This window comes from Bombus impatiens, unplaced genomic scaffold (assembly GCF_000188095.3).
Source record: "Bombus impatiens unplaced genomic scaffold, BIMP_2.2 scf_0382, whole genome shotgun sequence".
NCBI lineage: Eukaryota > Metazoa > Arthropoda > Insecta > Hymenoptera > Apidae > Bombus > Bombus impatiens.
Genome location: NT_176801.1, coordinates 447,867 through 464,807, shown reverse-complemented (window position 1 = coordinate 464,807; position 16,941 = coordinate 447,867). Strand labels below are relative to the sequence as shown.

The 16,941-nt window shown below is 31.7% G+C and overlaps 4 protein-coding genes across 11 annotated transcripts; 2 read left to right on the top strand and 2 right to left on the bottom strand.

Moving 5' to 3' along the window:
• Positions 1 to 93: 93 nt before the first annotated feature.
• On the bottom strand, positions 94 to 8,454 carry LOC100748166. Of its 2 annotated transcripts, XM_003489918.4 has the most exons (9): positions 7,801 to 8,454; positions 6,858 to 7,198; positions 6,513 to 6,782; positions 6,113 to 6,264; positions 3,828 to 3,925; positions 3,300 to 3,660; positions 3,011 to 3,222; positions 2,362 to 2,697; positions 855 to 2,272 (listed from the first exon to the last, which is right to left on the bottom strand). In XM_003489918.4, exons 2-9 carry the CDS (start codon positions 7,179 to 7,181, stop codon positions 855 to 857), a joined length of 3,171 nt encoding a protein of 1,056 aa, XP_003489966.1. In that variant the 5' UTR covers positions 7,182 to 7,198; positions 7,801 to 8,454. The 2 variants fall into 2 exon arrangements, with proteins under 2 accessions (XP_024223793.1, XP_003489966.1); XM_024368025.2 differs by lacking the exon at positions 7,801 to 8,454 and having other exon boundaries at positions 94 to 2,272; positions 6,858 to 7,181.
• A 272-nt stretch (positions 8,455 to 8,726) lies between these two features.
• LOC100748767 lies at positions 8,727 to 11,041 on the top strand. Of its 3 annotated transcripts, none has more exons than XM_003489924.4 (5): positions 8,727 to 9,134; positions 9,398 to 9,588; positions 9,695 to 9,883; positions 9,953 to 10,447; positions 10,516 to 11,041. In XM_003489924.4, exons 1-5 carry the CDS (start codon positions 9,030 to 9,032, stop codon positions 10,619 to 10,621), a joined length of 1,086 nt encoding a protein of 361 aa, XP_003489972.1. In that variant the 5' UTR covers positions 8,727 to 9,029; the 3' UTR covers positions 10,622 to 11,041. The 3 variants fall into 3 exon arrangements, with proteins under 3 accessions (XP_003489972.1, XP_003489971.1, XP_033176900.1); XM_003489923.4 differs by having other exon boundaries at positions 8,729 to 9,150; XM_033321009.1 differs by having other exon boundaries at positions 8,999 to 9,150; positions 9,385 to 9,588.
• LOC100748645 lies at positions 10,777 to 13,241 on the bottom strand. Of its 2 annotated transcripts, none has more exons than XM_012386299.3 (6): positions 13,093 to 13,241; positions 12,691 to 12,905; positions 12,438 to 12,611; positions 11,939 to 12,359; positions 11,424 to 11,851; positions 10,777 to 11,011 (listed from the first exon to the last, which is right to left on the bottom strand). In XM_012386299.3, the coding sequence occupies exons 2-6, from the start codon at positions 12,889 to 12,891 to the stop codon at positions 10,814 to 10,816; spliced, it is 1,422 nt and encodes a 473-aa protein (XP_012241722.1). In that variant the 5' UTR covers positions 12,892 to 12,905; positions 13,093 to 13,241; the 3' UTR covers positions 10,777 to 10,813. The 2 variants fall into 2 exon arrangements, with proteins under 2 accessions (XP_012241722.1, XP_012241724.1); XM_012386301.3 differs by having other exon boundaries at positions 11,424 to 11,836; positions 13,093 to 13,240.
• Positions 13,242 to 13,304: 63 nt separating this feature from the next.
• Positions 13,305 to 16,808, top strand: LOC100748408 (zinc finger protein 724-like). 4 transcript variants are annotated; one of them, XM_012386297.3, is made up of 7 exons: positions 13,305 to 13,480; positions 13,637 to 14,261; positions 14,343 to 14,515; positions 14,583 to 14,732; positions 14,794 to 14,922; positions 14,998 to 16,329; positions 16,408 to 16,808. In XM_012386297.3, exons 2-7 carry the CDS (start codon positions 13,739 to 13,741, stop codon positions 16,600 to 16,602), a joined length of 2,502 nt encoding a protein of 833 aa, XP_012241720.1. In that variant the 5' UTR covers positions 13,305 to 13,480; positions 13,637 to 13,738; the 3' UTR covers positions 16,603 to 16,808. The 4 variants fall into 4 exon arrangements, with proteins under 4 accessions (XP_012241720.1, XP_024223794.1, XP_003489968.1 ...); XM_024368026.2 differs by having other exon boundaries at positions 13,305 to 14,261; positions 14,583 to 14,729; positions 14,803 to 14,922; XM_003489920.4 differs by having other exon boundaries at positions 13,305 to 14,261; positions 14,583 to 14,729.
• Positions 16,809 to 16,941: the final 133 nt, after the last annotated feature.

Here is a 16,941-nt window from a genome sequence, read left to right as displayed (position 1 = left end):
GCTATGTCTCTATATTCGTATATATAGTTAAGCTAGATCTATGTCTAATATCTATAAATTAAATCTGGGATAGAGCTTTCATGGAATAATTTCTGCATCTTAGTTCATTTTTATTAATAATTGATAGGTAGACTGTTCTGGTTCACAGTTTTCTCGACGACCAGCAACAATTATGAAACGTTCAACATGCTTCACATGCTTCTCTATCCTACTCCCGCGCGCTCATCAATTCTCGAAATCGGAACAAGAAAAATTCTTTCGCAAGGCAGCTTGTGAACAGTTGTTTTTTTCTTTTTTTAATCCATTTTTTCTTTTTTTTTTTTTTTAATCAGAATTATACCAGTGTGTCATTGATTATATTTTATATATTACAATTTCTGTGACTTCGTATAGATTCACCACGCTTGTACACCACTTGCAAGTATCACAAGTCGAGGAGAAGAGAAGTCTCACTTGCATCCAACACGAATTCATCTCTCGCATTATTTAGAAATCTAGCCATCTATAATATGGATAATCAGTCGCTTTTTCTGGAAAAAGGACATTGATCTCCTCAAATAAAGTCTCATCGGAAAAAGAAAATATACTTTCTTCCAAGTATGCTGTACTCGAACGCCTACTTTTGAGTTTCCTTTTTTAGCACTGAGTATAAAGTGGCTCGCAACGTGTCTGATATGGGCCGTTATTTTACACCCGCGATACTTTTATGGGATACCGCCGTTCTACGGTCTAGAATTCATTATTGATCAACTGTACAACCCAGCACGGAACAATTGAATTATTCGTGCAAAACGAACGGCAGTATGTTAACGTACACATAACATACAGATACTTCCGTCCCGAATAATTATTTTTCAATAATTGTCTCTTCCTCGAATCCCTCGTGGTTGATCGCCGTCACGTCCTCTACCACGATTACTATAACCGCTCCTTCCCATTCTTCCCATGTTATTGTCGTTGGGACCTCGGTTCATACCACGATTAGGTCCCAGTTTATTTCCAAAATTACCAAAATTCGAATTAAAATTATTTGGCGGGTTCTGCCCGGGGTTTTGACCGCGGAAACCAGGACCAAAACCCGGCCGGTCAAAATTTGGCGGGCCTGAGTTCGGCCCCCGGAAATTCGGCAAACCTTGAAAGTTATTACCGAATGGTCCTTGGTTTGGTCCGAATGGAGGTAACGGGCTCGGCCTAAAGTGTTGATTGGGCCCGAAATTACCGTTTGGCGGTCTAAAGTTAGGGCCAAAGTTTCCGGGTGGTGGTCCGTTAGGACCAAAACCGGGATGCATGTTAGGATGGTGCATCATGTGCATTGGACCGTCAATTCCTTGCATACCAGGATGCAGCGGTTTATTTTGCATAGGATGCTGAGACATATTTGGATGTGGTACTAAACTTTGGATCGGGGGGGTCATGTTGGGATTAATATTTTGCATATTATGGTGACTCGACATGTGAGATATACTGTTGCCTAAATGAGGTATGCTGTTACTTATGCCGGAGCCTATAGCCAGCGGCATGTTATCACGTTTATCAAAGTTCCCTGAAAAACCACCATCCCCTTTTCTGGGACCATCATTCATCGACTTCTCATCGTCCCACCGCGAATTACCGTCCCGATCTCTGTCATCGTAAATGTCGTTATCCAAAGACTTCTTCAAGGGGAATCCATGCGAACTTCTAAAGTCCTTATCCGCGTAATTACTCCTTACGTCGTAATCGGAACGTGAACTGGGCCTTCCAGGTCCGCTAGAGATGTTAAACCGTAAATCTTCATCGCGATTCGCATTTCGAGCATTTTCACCATGAGGAAGTTTCCTGAGATCCTCGTCCTGTCCACTGTGGAAAGAGTTAGTCTCGTTGGAGTGCTGATTTGATTTCGTTCCCGTGTACCTTAAGTCGGTATCACTGGATTGTGAGTCTTCCGTCATCACTCCGCCAAAGACCGGTTGATGAATCTTCGATGTTCTGTCGCTGGCTCCACCGTCGCTCCAACCGATTAGTTGATCGAATTTCCGCTTTCCACCGCGATTCAGCGCTTTCAGCAATTCAGGATTCTGTGCAAATTTGGAACTGGGTAAAGGTGGAGGAAGTTCGATATCGGGAACTTTGGAATAATCTATTTCGCTGTCGTCTTGCAAATATTCTTCTGAATCGTCCATGTTATCTGGTGGTCCCACAACGTCTCGTAGCTCTTCTATTTCTCCGGAAAATACTAGTTTATTTATGGCATCATTTCCTTTGCTAATTGCTTCTGCTAACTTAGAACCGGCTGCAATATTAGCAACGATTTTAATAATCTTAGAATTTTATTTAATATTACAGTACTGAATGTTCTCATTAACAATAAATAATGCTTACGTTCGACAGGAATCATTTTTCCGTACAATATAATACCATTAGGTGTCACTTCATTCAATGGTACCGCTCCTGGTGTGGTTTCGATCAACTGATTCACAAATGCATTTAGAGCTTCTACCTGCTCCATATCCTCAGCCTCCATCTCATTCCATTGAGCTTGGAAATTCCTTGGAATTGGTTTGCTATATGGAACTTTCTTGTTAGCGAATTTCTTTCCTTCGTCGACTGCATGATCCAAATCCAAGCCAGGGATACCACCGCTTTTGTCTTCTGGTTCGCCATCGGCATTGATTCTATCTTCTGGCCCCATACCAGGTATTACAGCTGCTTCATCAGCTATGAAATAATCGAAACAATAGTAAAAAAATTCAAAATTCGCTTTTTTTAAAATGTGAAATTATTACATAAATTTTGTCCGGAAGTTTTTCATTAGATTTGCATCTTTTCAAAGAATTACGAACCGATGGTAAAAAATGCAACAAGTTATTTTGTTAATGATAAATCTAAAGACTTTTATAAAAGTAGCATTCGCATAAATTGATATGGTAAATCTAATTTGTGGAAGATTCACTCTAGCGGACATAATTTGTGCAGTAACTTAATACTAATAACAATATTATTGTGATTATTCGCATAATATATTGTGTACCAATTTCATGATCATCAACGCCAGCCGATCCTGCAGGTAAAGTGTTGAGATTATACTTGTCTCTCATTAAATCACCAGGCCTGTTTCGTGTCCAAAACTTTGAAGTGTGATCATTACTACCGGAACACAGGATGTGTCCCAGCGGGTGCCAAGCTAACGTCCAAACTATACTGTCGTGAGCTTGTTCTATCGCACCTACCTCTTTGTCGGCTCTAAAAATTAATCATAGTGTGAGTAATGTGTAATAAATAAGATTAAAAAATAAGATTAAGAACTGCGGAAAGCGTACCCGACGTGCCAGAATAAAATAGCTCCATCGCTACCACCGCTACAAAATAGACCCTCGTGACTCGGGTGCCACGCGACACTAGAAGCTTCTTTTTTGTGACCACGAAATGTTTGAACTTCTTGACTTAAATTTCGAAGATCAAACAACTTGAGCAAATGGTCCCGCGACGCGGTTACCAGCCAATTTCCATTTTCATTCCATTTAACATCCATTACTGTCGACTTGTGTGCATGTAATGTTGCGAGTGACTGGCCAGTCTTTGGATCCCATAATTTAACCGGTTGCTGATTATCTTTGCTTCCAGAGATGACTAGACTTTTTTGTGGATGCCAGTGCACACATTTCACATCAGCACCATGACCTAAACAACAATTATATGAATATTGAATTCATTGAAGTTTGTATTAATGATTGAGCTGTTCGTTGAAACCACAATTAATTAATAAATAAAATGTAAATAAAAATATTGTTTTCTAATGTTAAAGAGTAAATATAATATAATAAAAGAAAATATAATATAATATATACCCCTGAGAATTCGTTCTTCATGACACCGAAGAAAGTCCCAAATTCTGACTGTTCCATCATCACTGCATGTTGCCAATTTGTGATCCGTTGGACTGAAACTACCCACCCAAAAAGAAATGTTATATTCAAACAATACGCTGTCATGTACTTATAGAGCGATTCTTTATTTGCAAATGCTCACAATGAGAATTTTCTCAATGAAACAAGTATTACAACGTTATGGAATGTATAATACATATTTGGTAATTATTATCCCATGTAGGCACATGTATAAAATATTAGATAATAGAATAGTATGATGAAAGATTGATTACACGTTGAGCTTTATTAACTTTTATTGAAGTTCTATCCTTATACAACTGCAATATATTCAAAGTGGAAGGAGACAGAATATGAAAAGTTTATTAATATTCAATAGAACATTTCAGGCATATGGTACACCTTACGGACATTATTATGATATGACATCAAAATATGATCATTAGAAATTGAAGTTAAAGCATATAATAGCTTACATTTATTACTGATTTGTCATTGGTTATTAAATAGATACTACACATGCAAAGAAACAAGCAAAGAATACTATAAATATTTTTCTTTTTTTTTATGGTACCATCTGCTAAATAAATTACATATTTGTATGTCTACACATGCATCCTTGATGAATCCTAAACATATCATGTAGAAGTTAGTTAGAATCAACCGACAAACCTATAAAGGATTATAATTTTCAAAAAATTACTTAAACCAGATACATAACAAGCGACTATTATATGTTTGCTAAAATTCTTCATGTGTATGAAATTTTTTGAGTTAAATATATGCTATATGTGTGCGAAAAACGTGTATAGGACCGCGTAAAAATACACGAATGAAATTCAATTTCAGGACAATTTAAAAAATTATTCACATAACGATAATATATGTGATCTAAGAATGCGCGTAGTGGGCTTTTACTCTGAATTCGTCTCGCGGAATAGACAAACATCAGTAATAAAAGGAAGATCTATGTGTAAATATTGTAAATAAACAAAAAACCATCTTCGACAGTCATATCTGGCACTCAAACAAAATTCACTGCTGATCAAGCAACAAACTGTTCCATTATCATGAAAGTAGAATCTCTTTTTGATGCCACATGACCACCGAGTGATATACCAAGATTGATATTTTTTCAAAAGTTCAACATTTATTGCACAAAAAAAATGTCCGAAGTGTACATGAAGTTCGTTATATCTCTCTGTTACTCTCTCTCTTATCTGCAAAAGGGCACAAGTGACACAGACCAAAGAGAAAATACTTTATTTTTATTTTCAGAGACATATGATACTGTAACTGCCTTTATTTAACTTTATTGAAAACTTGGATGATGTAAAGAAGGACACAGGATATTTATTTTTATTTAATTCCATGGGAATCTCGACTAGGTATTGCTGTATATTTCTTGTTTGTTTATTCTTCATTCTAAATATACACATTTTACCTAATAACCTGACCATATAAATTCCATAAACTATGAGCCATAAGGACCTAATTTCTTTTTTCCTACAATTTGTTTTGTTTTTGTCTCAGACCTTTCTATATAAAAATAATAAATTCATACTACTGTAATCTAGTGGACCATGTAAATTTATTTAGGTCCCTAAGACTCTATGAATACAGTTGATAAATTTCATATTAACACACGTACAATATATTTGGCAGAAAAATTTACACTATCCTTGCTGATCAACTTTAGATATTATTAAGATACATGAAGATGTAAAAATTTCAAAAATTATTAATTTTGGGAAACTAAGCAAAAATAACTGGAATTACTTGTAACAACATTTATGATAGTATTATAGCACATTAAGTTTTTTTTAAATATAGAGCCTCATAGTTTATATCACAATTAAATATCAAAATTAAATATATATATATATATAGGAAACCTTAATAAAAAAAAGTAAGAAAATCAATTTGTAATAACACGGATGTCATCACGTAGTATAGGGAATGTATTTTCATCACAGACTTTATATCACAGAAATTTTTCAAAACTTGAGAATATCTTCACCATACATCTAATATATCAGGAAATCTTTCAAATACAATTTATGAAAAATTTTAGAAATCACCTGTGTACCCATACAAGAATTAATATTTTTAAAACAAAAATGTTGTAAAACCAGAAGAGGAAGAGAATGAGAGTCATGTCCAATATCTTAACTACAGCAAGGATGGACGGATCATCGATAACAGTGGCGCAAGAGACGTAAGGACTAGTGTGGTGGATGGTATACCTGAGTCCTCTAATCGCTTCTTTGTGCGCCTGAAACATCTTGACGTTGTTCATATTGCTCTGCCAATACTTCACATAGCCTGCATGATCTCCTGTGACCATCCAGCTCTCATTGTGCGACCATACCATTGTTCTCACTGGACTATCATGTGCCTAAACAGACAAAAACAAATATTTGATTAATGCATCTAAAACTAGTATACATTCTACACAAAAAGTAATACAATGCATTCAAGCTTTAAAGTTTTGGTCCCTATTTATGTCCAAAGCTCCCTATTTATACATATAGTCTTTTATTTAAATCACAAAGTTACAAATGATGATAATAAATTACAAAACAATATTAATAATATACAGAAATATTTAATTACTGTTAAACTATAATAAGGGGCATAAAATACCTGCAAAATAGTTTCAAAATTAAAGGTAAGACCATTCCACAATGTAAATTCTCCGCTAGATGCACCAGTAACAAGGCGTCTTCCCTCTGGTGTCCAAGCCATACAAAAAATAGGGCAGCGCATTTTATTTGTTGCAGTCTTCACAAATCTTGTGGTGACTGCATTTATAGGATTGTCAACATAACTAGGTGGTGGAAGCAGATCAGGGTAATACATCACATCTGGCTGTAGGGCGCGTCTGTCTCTGTAATCCCTCTGCCATACTCGATTCTACATATAAAATATGTAATAACACTATTCATCACTGATATCACAAAACTTTGCAAACCAAATTAAGAATCCTACCTCTAAGCTTTTTATAATGGCAGAATTATAATCCACAGTTTTACGCATAACAGATTTCCTAAGTCTTTTGCCATCAAATTCATCTTGTAACGTATCTTGGCCAGCCGCAACAATTTTGGGTGCATGATAAGGTCTGAATGGTTTAAAGAAACCCCTTGTTCCATCTCTATGATTAGTGTATCTGTGCTGATAACTTCCAGATGTGTTTATTGTAGTCAAATTAGGAGGTGGAGCTGATAAATTTGGAGTGGCAGGAGGTGGAACAGACATATTAGGTAAACTTATAGCTGGTGGAGGATTTGCAAATTGAGTATTTGCAGACATAACAGCAGTTGTTAATTCTGTAAATAAACACAAAATATGTTTCTTATTATTATTCCATAAAGTAAGTTTAACATTATTTAATCTTTATTAATGTTATATTTTATATATTCTTCAAATTATTTTTATTCAATTCACATATGGTATATGATACTCTATTGGGTTATCCAATAAATGGAAAAACTTAGAAGTCTGACCTAACTATTTGCTCTATTTATTATGTTTAAAAAGACTATTTAAATTTCAATAAAGTAGCAATAATACTATGGTTGTTTTAACACATTTTCTGATGAACTAGAGATCTACAACATTCAAATATAAACGAACAGAAACTGTACTTTCACAATATGTGAAAATCTAATACCGATTTCTATTGGTAGAAACATACTTCATGCATTATTTATCTTTATTATTGTAAATTTCAAGTTTCCTTTAATCATATAGTATAGCAATGAAATATATAATAATTAAGAACGAGTACAAAACCTATCGGAATCGGAATGTTACTAAAGGTTATACGAATTATTTTTCGAGAGAAGCTAACCAATTCGACAAACTTTATTAAAAATTCTACATTTCCCTAATGCAAAGTGAAGCTTGTTTACAAAAACTGATAAACAACCTGCTCATTAATTGTGAACAAATTTTCTTTGATGCTGTTGCACTGTAAAACGCTTGTCACATCTCCCGAACGTGTGTGGATCGAGCGAGTGGCGATAATTCAGCCCGCCGCCGTTAGATGTCTAGCAACTTTCCTTCACTCCGGCTTTCTTCTCTATATGTTCTAATATCCCGTGCAATTAAGGCAGGGGTTGCGAGCATAAGGCCTACTGATGAGTCTGGTTGGGTGGTTCCGAGACGAAACGCACCTTTCTTTTTCGTTCCATCCTTCTCTTTTGTTCTTCGGGATGCGACACGCGCTTTAATGTTGTATCTTTTATAGCTTACAACTCTGCAGGTGGGGGAATAAGACACAAGCTAAAAACTTAATACTTCCTTACGTTCTTAGATTCACTATCGAATCCGAACGTTAACACGTTTTTGATATATATTATACACAATATCACTTGTTATTTCCACCGTTTGTATAAAAAATGTTTTCCAAGTAATATGATGAAATATATGTATTCAAATGACTATATTATTTTCGAAATAATTTTTGGTTTCACGCTTTATATTGATGTAAATTTAAACACACACGAGCAAACAATGAGAAAATTATATGTCCCCTATATACTATGGACGCCATTACTCATTTGGATGATCACATCCGTTTCATTCGTATCCACTTCCGATAGTGATTTTGATAAATTGCTGTAATGTATATATTATGATAGAATTTTATTAACTAATAGCGTTTCATATATAGAATAGATAAAAGTATATTCGTATTAACCTAATGTTTCACTTTTATAATGAAAATTTAAAAATTTTAAGAATTGATAGGGATTTTTAAGATATTTTAGAGATTCTAGGAAATTAATACATTTCATACATCATATCTAATATACCTGAATGTTACCTTTTTGAGTTATCTGATTTCTGTATTTTTAAGATACATATTAATAAAATTTTTATTATCATTACTATATTTATTTAATTTTATTTAATTCCACAAGAATAAAAATTCATGTTTCATTACTATCGTAAAAAGAGCCACCTGTTATAAGTTGCCAAGTTAGCATCTTTAGCACAATTAGCATTCTTGCGTACAAAAATGTAAAGTGGTGCAACAACAATAATAAATATAAATATTAAATATATGAAATTTTATTAGAAAATTAATTATAACTACATATATTTAAAAAACTCCAATTTTGTAAAAGAATATAGTAAAAAAAAATATAAATCATGGATGATAAATGCGTCATAACAAAGCTTCCTCATCACGTACAACAAAAATTGTGTCATACACGACCTCCTTATAGACAAGGGAAAAGATTGACGTCTGTGAAGGTAGCATTGTGAACTTGTATCCTATCATATATAAAATTATGCTTAGTAATAAGTAATATTTTATAAGTTACTTTCTCATATTGTATATATCATTTATTATAAAATTGAATACAATTTTCATAAATCACACGATGAATTTCTTTAAATAATAACAAATTTAAGTTTACAAATAATTTTATTTTAAATACGTAGTTTATTTCATAATTTGCTATCATTTTTGGTTGTTTGTAATATTTCCTTGACACTCTAGCTCTATGTAACAGGTTTATACAATAAATGATGAATCAAAACACTTAATGATATGTGGAGTACCAAAACTCCAATTAGGTGATGAAGTGAGAAAGCTTGTTGAACCTTATGGTAATATTAGAAAGATACATGTAGTGTCTGATTATCCCACAGAGGAATTTACAGAAGCATATTATATACAATATGATCGTATACAAAATGCAAGGTTCATACCTTTTCATATTTCACTAATACCTTTTATATAATTGAATTTTTGTAATTTGGTAATAAAATAATCCATGTCATTGTGTCTTATATTATACATTATATAGAATAGCAAAACGATTCATTGATGGCAAAAATTTTTATGGAGGTTCACTACATGTTTTTTATGCACCTGAACTTGAAAGTGTCTCGGAAACTAGAGCTAAGCTCCTTCAACGTCGAAGAGAAGTAGCTATACGTATAAGAAAAAATCAACAAGATATATTGAATCCAAATACTGATAAATTTGTTCCAAAGTATGTAAACAAATTATGCAATAGCATAAAAGACTTGGCTTGTTATTATAATGGAATAACAACTTTTAGAGAACAGTATAATAGAAGAAAAAGAACACCTGCTTTACCACTGACAGAAGAGCGCCTCTGGCAACAATATCCTGGAGAAACATTATTTTCTATTTATGATGGTATACCACAAAGTCTAGATCCAAGGCCAATATGTGAACCTAGTCTACCATCAACATCATCTGAATATCAAGCGGATACTGCATCTAATTCATTGCAAAGTCCCTATTATCCGACTGAAGCTATTATTGCTCAAGCAAGTGAATTTAAAGAAACTACATCAAAATTGGACTGTGTAAGAAACAAAAGAAAAAATTACAAGGGACAGCCTATTAATAATAATCTCAAAGTTAGAGTTGTCAAGCCACAAATTGTCGATACAAGTGCTATAGCAAAATGGGATACTTCAAATAAGAATATATTTTCTAATCCAAAGAAGGCTCGGAATAATATAATTATTAAATTAATACCAAAAAGTGAAAATGAGAAAAAAAGGATTGTAATAAAAGATCCAAGGTATATTACATATTGCATTTTGTATTAATTGTACTTTCATAACAAATTATTATTATCATATTGTTTAGTGTTACCCAGTTAGTACAACCAAGCGAAAATCTGCAATTGTCAATTGAAAAAGCCAAATCTCAGGTACGAGCAGCGATGCAAATGAACAACAAGGAAAATCCATGATTCTATATCAAGACAAATAATAAAAAGTTTATTCAAAGGATTATTTATTTTACATCAAGTAGATACGCACTATTCCAATCGAATAACACTTATGTTTATAATTAATTTTTACAATTATTTGAATTTGTTTAAAATATATAAAAAATATAAACTATGTCTAAATTTGTCCTATTATAAAAAATTAATAAAACCCTAAATGATAATCGTCGAATCTGGATCCCACTGTATACCAGCTAATTTCGATTTTGTAGTATGTTTCTTGTGTGGTGGTGTGTTTTCTTGCAATATTTTTGAGGTAATACCTTTGTTCCTAAATACCTGTTGTGGTGATTTTATTAATAATGTTTGTACTTGTCCATTATTTGAACGATTTCCGAGAGGAGTTCGAATCTGAAAATAAAACATGAAAACTTTATAATAGAGCATAAACATTTATATTTTAGAGTCGCGCTCGATTGACTGGGACTCAAACTCGTGGCTGTATGGTCAGATTTCGAATTTCGGTCGACTCTCAGTCGGCACCTTTACAACTCAATTATAAATCATAGTTGTATTGTGCTTATTTCAGCGCGGTTTTTGCTGGTTCAAAATCCACCAACTCATTTTCAAATAAACGAATAAATCGTGGTGATTCCGATTTACTGGATTTGTGATAATAAACATTAATAACTGAATTTTAAAACTTTGTTGTTAACAACTGTACTTCAATAACATTCAATTGTGATATTTCATAATATGAAAATTTTAGAAAAAATATATCTATACTGCAACTACCATGTCTGCAAAATAATTTATTAAGTACCTTTGTAGATTCACTTCCATCTTTATTAATAGAATTAGAAAATTTCTTTTCGTCTATTGGAATTTTCACTTCTGATTTTAGATTTTTTTTCTTTTTTCTAATTGTATCTATTTTAGTTCTTTCACTTTCAAAATTAGCTAGTTTTGCTATATTATCATCATCAAATGTTATAATTACTTCTTCTTTAGATACTTGTGCTACTTTTTCTTCAATAATTTGTACATTGTCTAATTCACTTGTTTTTAATTCTTGAGGCTCATCCAATATCAATGAATCTCTCCATACTTTAATTATTTCATCGCTAGTAACACATGTTTTCTTTTCTTCTATATCCTTCTTCACACATACATCATTGAACTTGTTTTGCCCTGAGATTCTTTGAGATTCACTCGAATCTTCCAATTCTTCCTTCGCTGATGCAAATATTTCTTTATTAGATATAATAAATTTTTGAAATAAGTTTTTTACATATTGTAATACAAATTAACTTTGAATTATTAAGAACAATTTCTCACCATTCACTGAAGTAGATTCATTTCCAGATGAAGGACTAGAATATAATGATTCAGGTGATTTGGATTTGTTATCGCAATTACTAATGACTGAATTCAAAGAATTTACATCAGTTGTGGCTAAACTATGTGAAGCCTGTACTTCAGTAACATTGCATTGTGATGATGTTTCACAATATGAAAATTTTGGATAAAATATATCTGTATCGTAACTACCAGCTCTATGTAAAAATTCTTGAGACCTTGCTCTTAAACGTTTTATAGATTTTGGCATTAAAATTGGCGTTCTGTCAAAATCCGCAGCTGGAGATCGAGGATCAAGTCCCAAGATATTAAAACGTTCCTTTTCTATATCAGTAATTACCTTTTCATTATTTAAATTACTAGTTGTTGGTGTTGAGGGAATATCTATACCTTTATCTTCCTAAAATAGTTAAGTGAGCCTTATAAATTATTGATAATAATACAATTTCTAAGCCATGTTATAATATACATAATTTACCATTGTTGGCAGTTGTACTTTTGGAATATCTATTACTTTTGGCATACAATGTTTTATTGGAGTTAAACATAGCATTATTTTATCTATATCTGTTTCCAAATACTGTTTAGTTTGTAAATGTTTTGGCATTGCTGATATCATTTTTTTATTTGTTCCAAGTGGTGTACAATTCACCTATAAATATTACAAATTTTATATATTGTGTATTATTATACAACTTGTGAAAATATATGTTAACTTGTGTTAAAATTACTTCTATTGGTGTACGATTTATTCCACTTGTTATTGATCTAGGATCAATTAATGTTTTACGGACTATTGGTGGAGTTTCCATAATGTCTGTCTCAAGAGTTACTTCATCAGTAGATAATGGACATCTTATTTCTTCTTTTTCCATTTTATTGTTATAAGCCTCAGTATTATGAGGAAAAAACTTATTAACATAATTTCCCATTATTACGTTTTCACCTAGTAATTCAATAAATAAATTATGAATATAATTAGATTGTACTTGCATAAATAAACGACACTTAAATCATTTGTTTGGATACATAACAAACAGTAGCATATTTTGCTTAGCATTTTAAAAGTATTTACTGGTAATTTTAGATACATTTAATATTGTATAAAACTTAAAAATTGTGTGTGAACTTACTTTATATATATAAATTAAACCCTTCAAAAATGCATACAAAACACAGTAAAATTCTTAACGGGCCACTGCTTCGATCTTAAACATGGTAAATCGTAATTACCTTTTGAAAATTAAATTAACCGAATGACGAAGTCTTACCAATATGTGGCTTTAAACAGGGGTACCAATGCACAAACTGTGTATCTTTGTATGTTTATTATCTGATTATATGTATATGTATACTTGAACAGACTTAAATAACATGTATCTGAAAATAACAAGCAAAATAATACGTTATATTTTCCTTAAATAAATTTGAAATAATGACACAGAATTTCAAATAACGTGCGAATTTCATTTAGTTTGTTATAATCATAATAAACCAATAAGTACGTCTATGGCTTAACGCGTACGTATTATAATTCAATGGAATCTATATCGTTCACTGAACTAAAACTTTAAACGCATCGTAAATATCAAATTGGAGCAATTAGTTTTAAATCATGTATAATGAGGGAATAAATAACAGAAATATGTAGTAAGCTAATGATACTACATCTTTTAGGTTGTTGATCTAATAAGACAAATGCCTAAGTGCTAGAATTGTTAACACTATTTTGATTGTTGTATTTAAAGTAAATAAAGTTTCTCTGTAAAAAAAATTCTCATGTCTGAATATGCGAGCATGTCATTCACTTTAAATCCAGAAGAGAATTGTAAGAATGATATGGTTCAAATGCAGTCTATCAATCTTGTTTGTCCGGTGTGTGATGTTGGATACATAAATAAAAAAGAATTCTATGATCATTTACGTATCCATGCTGGAGATGTATTATTAAAGCATGTGCAATGGTTAAAAAATGCAAACAATGAATTAGGAACAGTGTCAAAACACTATACTTCTAAAAAGATTGATGACAATCCTTATGAAACTACATTAAGGCCTTTCAAATGCCATCAGTGCAGTTTAACTTTTGACAGAGCTTCTCAATATGATTATCATCATCGAAGTATACATTTAGGCGAAAAGTCACAGCTCTGTGAAATTTGTGGCAAAGGTTTCTTTCGCAAGGCAGATTTAAAAACACATTTAAACATTCATTTAGGAACAAATGTTTGTATTTGTGAAGTTTGTGGGAGAAAATTTAATCACATATCTAATTTAATCAGACACTGCAGAATGCATGCTGGTAGTTATATTGTACATCAAATTTTCCACAAAATGAAATACAAATAATGAATAAAAATTTAAATGCGATATGAATTTTTAGGGGAAAAATTATATCCATGTTCCATTTGTGGAAAACGTTTTACTCAAATTAGTTCCCTTGCAAGACACAAACGTATTCACGAAAGGGTAAAGGATGATGTTAAACATCATTCGCAAACTAATTTCAACAATATCAATTTACAGAAAAAAGATCATGCAATGTGCAAAAATAAGGTGATGAGCAAATGTGATATTATGTAATATCCTTTGAATATAAGTATATCTTACTGTCAATGTACAGTTTGTTGAAGGTAATGCACCTAGTCAGCAAAAGATTGTTAAGAGACAACATTACTGTAAGATTTGTGGTGAAAGTTTCAATTTTATTTTTCTCTTAAGGGAGCACGAAAAATCCCATTCGCAAACCTTGGAGTGCAAAAACAATGAGGTGGTAAGAATTCTGAAAGTAACATTCAAGAACTACATGTTTTTGACCTATTTCTTCCATTTAGAGTTTTCAGAAAGCTACAGAACTGAAAGAACAAACACAATGTACTAATAATTTTGACTTTCTTGAAAATGAAACAAATATGAAAAAAGCTTCACCATTGGATGCAATTATTTATATCACATCAGAACAGGTAAATATTTTATCATTTATAATCATACAATTCAAAACTATTTCTATATATAGTTACCTTTTTACATGGAAAAAGTTAAAGAAAATCAATCTGGAAAACATTGAAGATAGTAGAAATCACATTTCACAAGAAGATCTATGTGAAACAAAAATTTTGGGGGCTGAAGAATTAAGTGTTTCTGAGGAGGTAGCATTTAACGATGAACAAACACAACTTGTTCATGATAGTCCGCTTTTATTATGTAAATCCAATGATTCTACAGAAAGAGAAAATGTAGCATATGCTGGTCCATTAGATGAAAATATTCTTAAAAATAAATTATGTATTCAAACGTACGAATCGGATTTACAAAAATCCGAAACAATATCAAATTATAACACCCTAATAAACACTCCTCTGAATGTTACCGATATGTTTCAAAAGATAGATCTCTCGGAATCTAGTAACAATGAACATCTTAATTCCGATTCAAATATACATAAAAATGAAGAAATAAATTTAGTACAAAGTGAAAAAATATCCGATGATTTGAACGACATAAATAATATTGTAAATCATGATGAACCAATGTTGCGTTTAGTACAAACAGAAACAGGGGAACAATTTTATGAATTTCTAATTAATAATTTAGTTGAAAAATTGCCGAATCCGCAAATTATTGAGTCCACAAAAAGCTCCGAGAGTAAAGATGATAGTACAAATATGAACGAAGAAAATCATGCAGAGCAGAGTATACGAGATGATATACATAACGATTTAAATTATTCACAATATGAATTACAAGGCGAAGAAAAAAATTTTACAAATCAGATTCTATTAGACACACAAAGTGAATTCGATAAATATGTTGAAACAAATTTCGAAGTATTTGAAAGATTAAATTACGACGATAGTCCCGAGCGATTTCTTGAATTTGTGGAATCAGGACTTGAAAACCAAAACTCGAAAATTTCAGATTGTAACAAAGACAGTGATGAATTCTTACAATTTCAAAATTTTGGTGAAATTGACACTGTAGAATCGAATGTAAAAGATGATATTATCGATGACAATAATAGTAATAATCAAATTGTTGAAACAGATGAAAAACAAGAGCAAAGTGAAGATGTGACAAATAGTAATGAAAAATTAGAGGATGAACAAGACTCAAGGAAATCGAAAACGTTTTTAATAAAGTTTCAATGTACAATATGTGAAAAGTCATTTTCAACTAGTTACAATTACAAACAACACATCGGTACCCATTTCGCAGACCAGCAAAAATTTCATTGCAAAGACTGTAAAATGTCATTTGCTTGGAAATCAACGTTAAATAAACACATTGCAAACAATCATAGACCAGATGGTCCACAGAAGTTTGCATGTGATATATGTAATAAAATTTATAATACTTCTTCACAAGTAAATGTGAGTATTTTTCGGAGGATATTTCTCTAATTATTAAACCATATACTAAATGACATAACAATGATTATTTTGATATAGGAGCATGTAAAACGAGATCATTTAAAACAACGGAACCATGTTTGTTCTCAGTGCGGTAAATCATTTTTTAAAAAATACGATTTGAAAATGCATAATAGGATTCATACTGATGAACGGCCATATGTTTGTCGCGCTTGCGGAAAAAGATTTCATCATCGAAGTCACATTGTTCGTCACGAACGCATACACTTTTAGGAATAGATAAGTTTACGTTATTTGTTTAAGGGCGTAGGGAACAAATTGTAAAATAGTTATAAAATTTTATCGAATAAAAATTAACGACGATGATGTTCTGTTATGTTCGTGTGATTTTGTAATATGTATCGATACATATATAAGGCATTTAAAACAGGTTTTGTAGACGATTATTTTTTAATAAAAGAGAAGATATTAATGTTTTATTTCTTCATTTCCTCTTTATAATATTGTGATTAAAATATAAATATTAATTAAATTATACTATTAAATTATAAATATAAATTGAATATTTAATAAAATAAATTTTTATTCCTATTTCTTACGTCATCATAACGT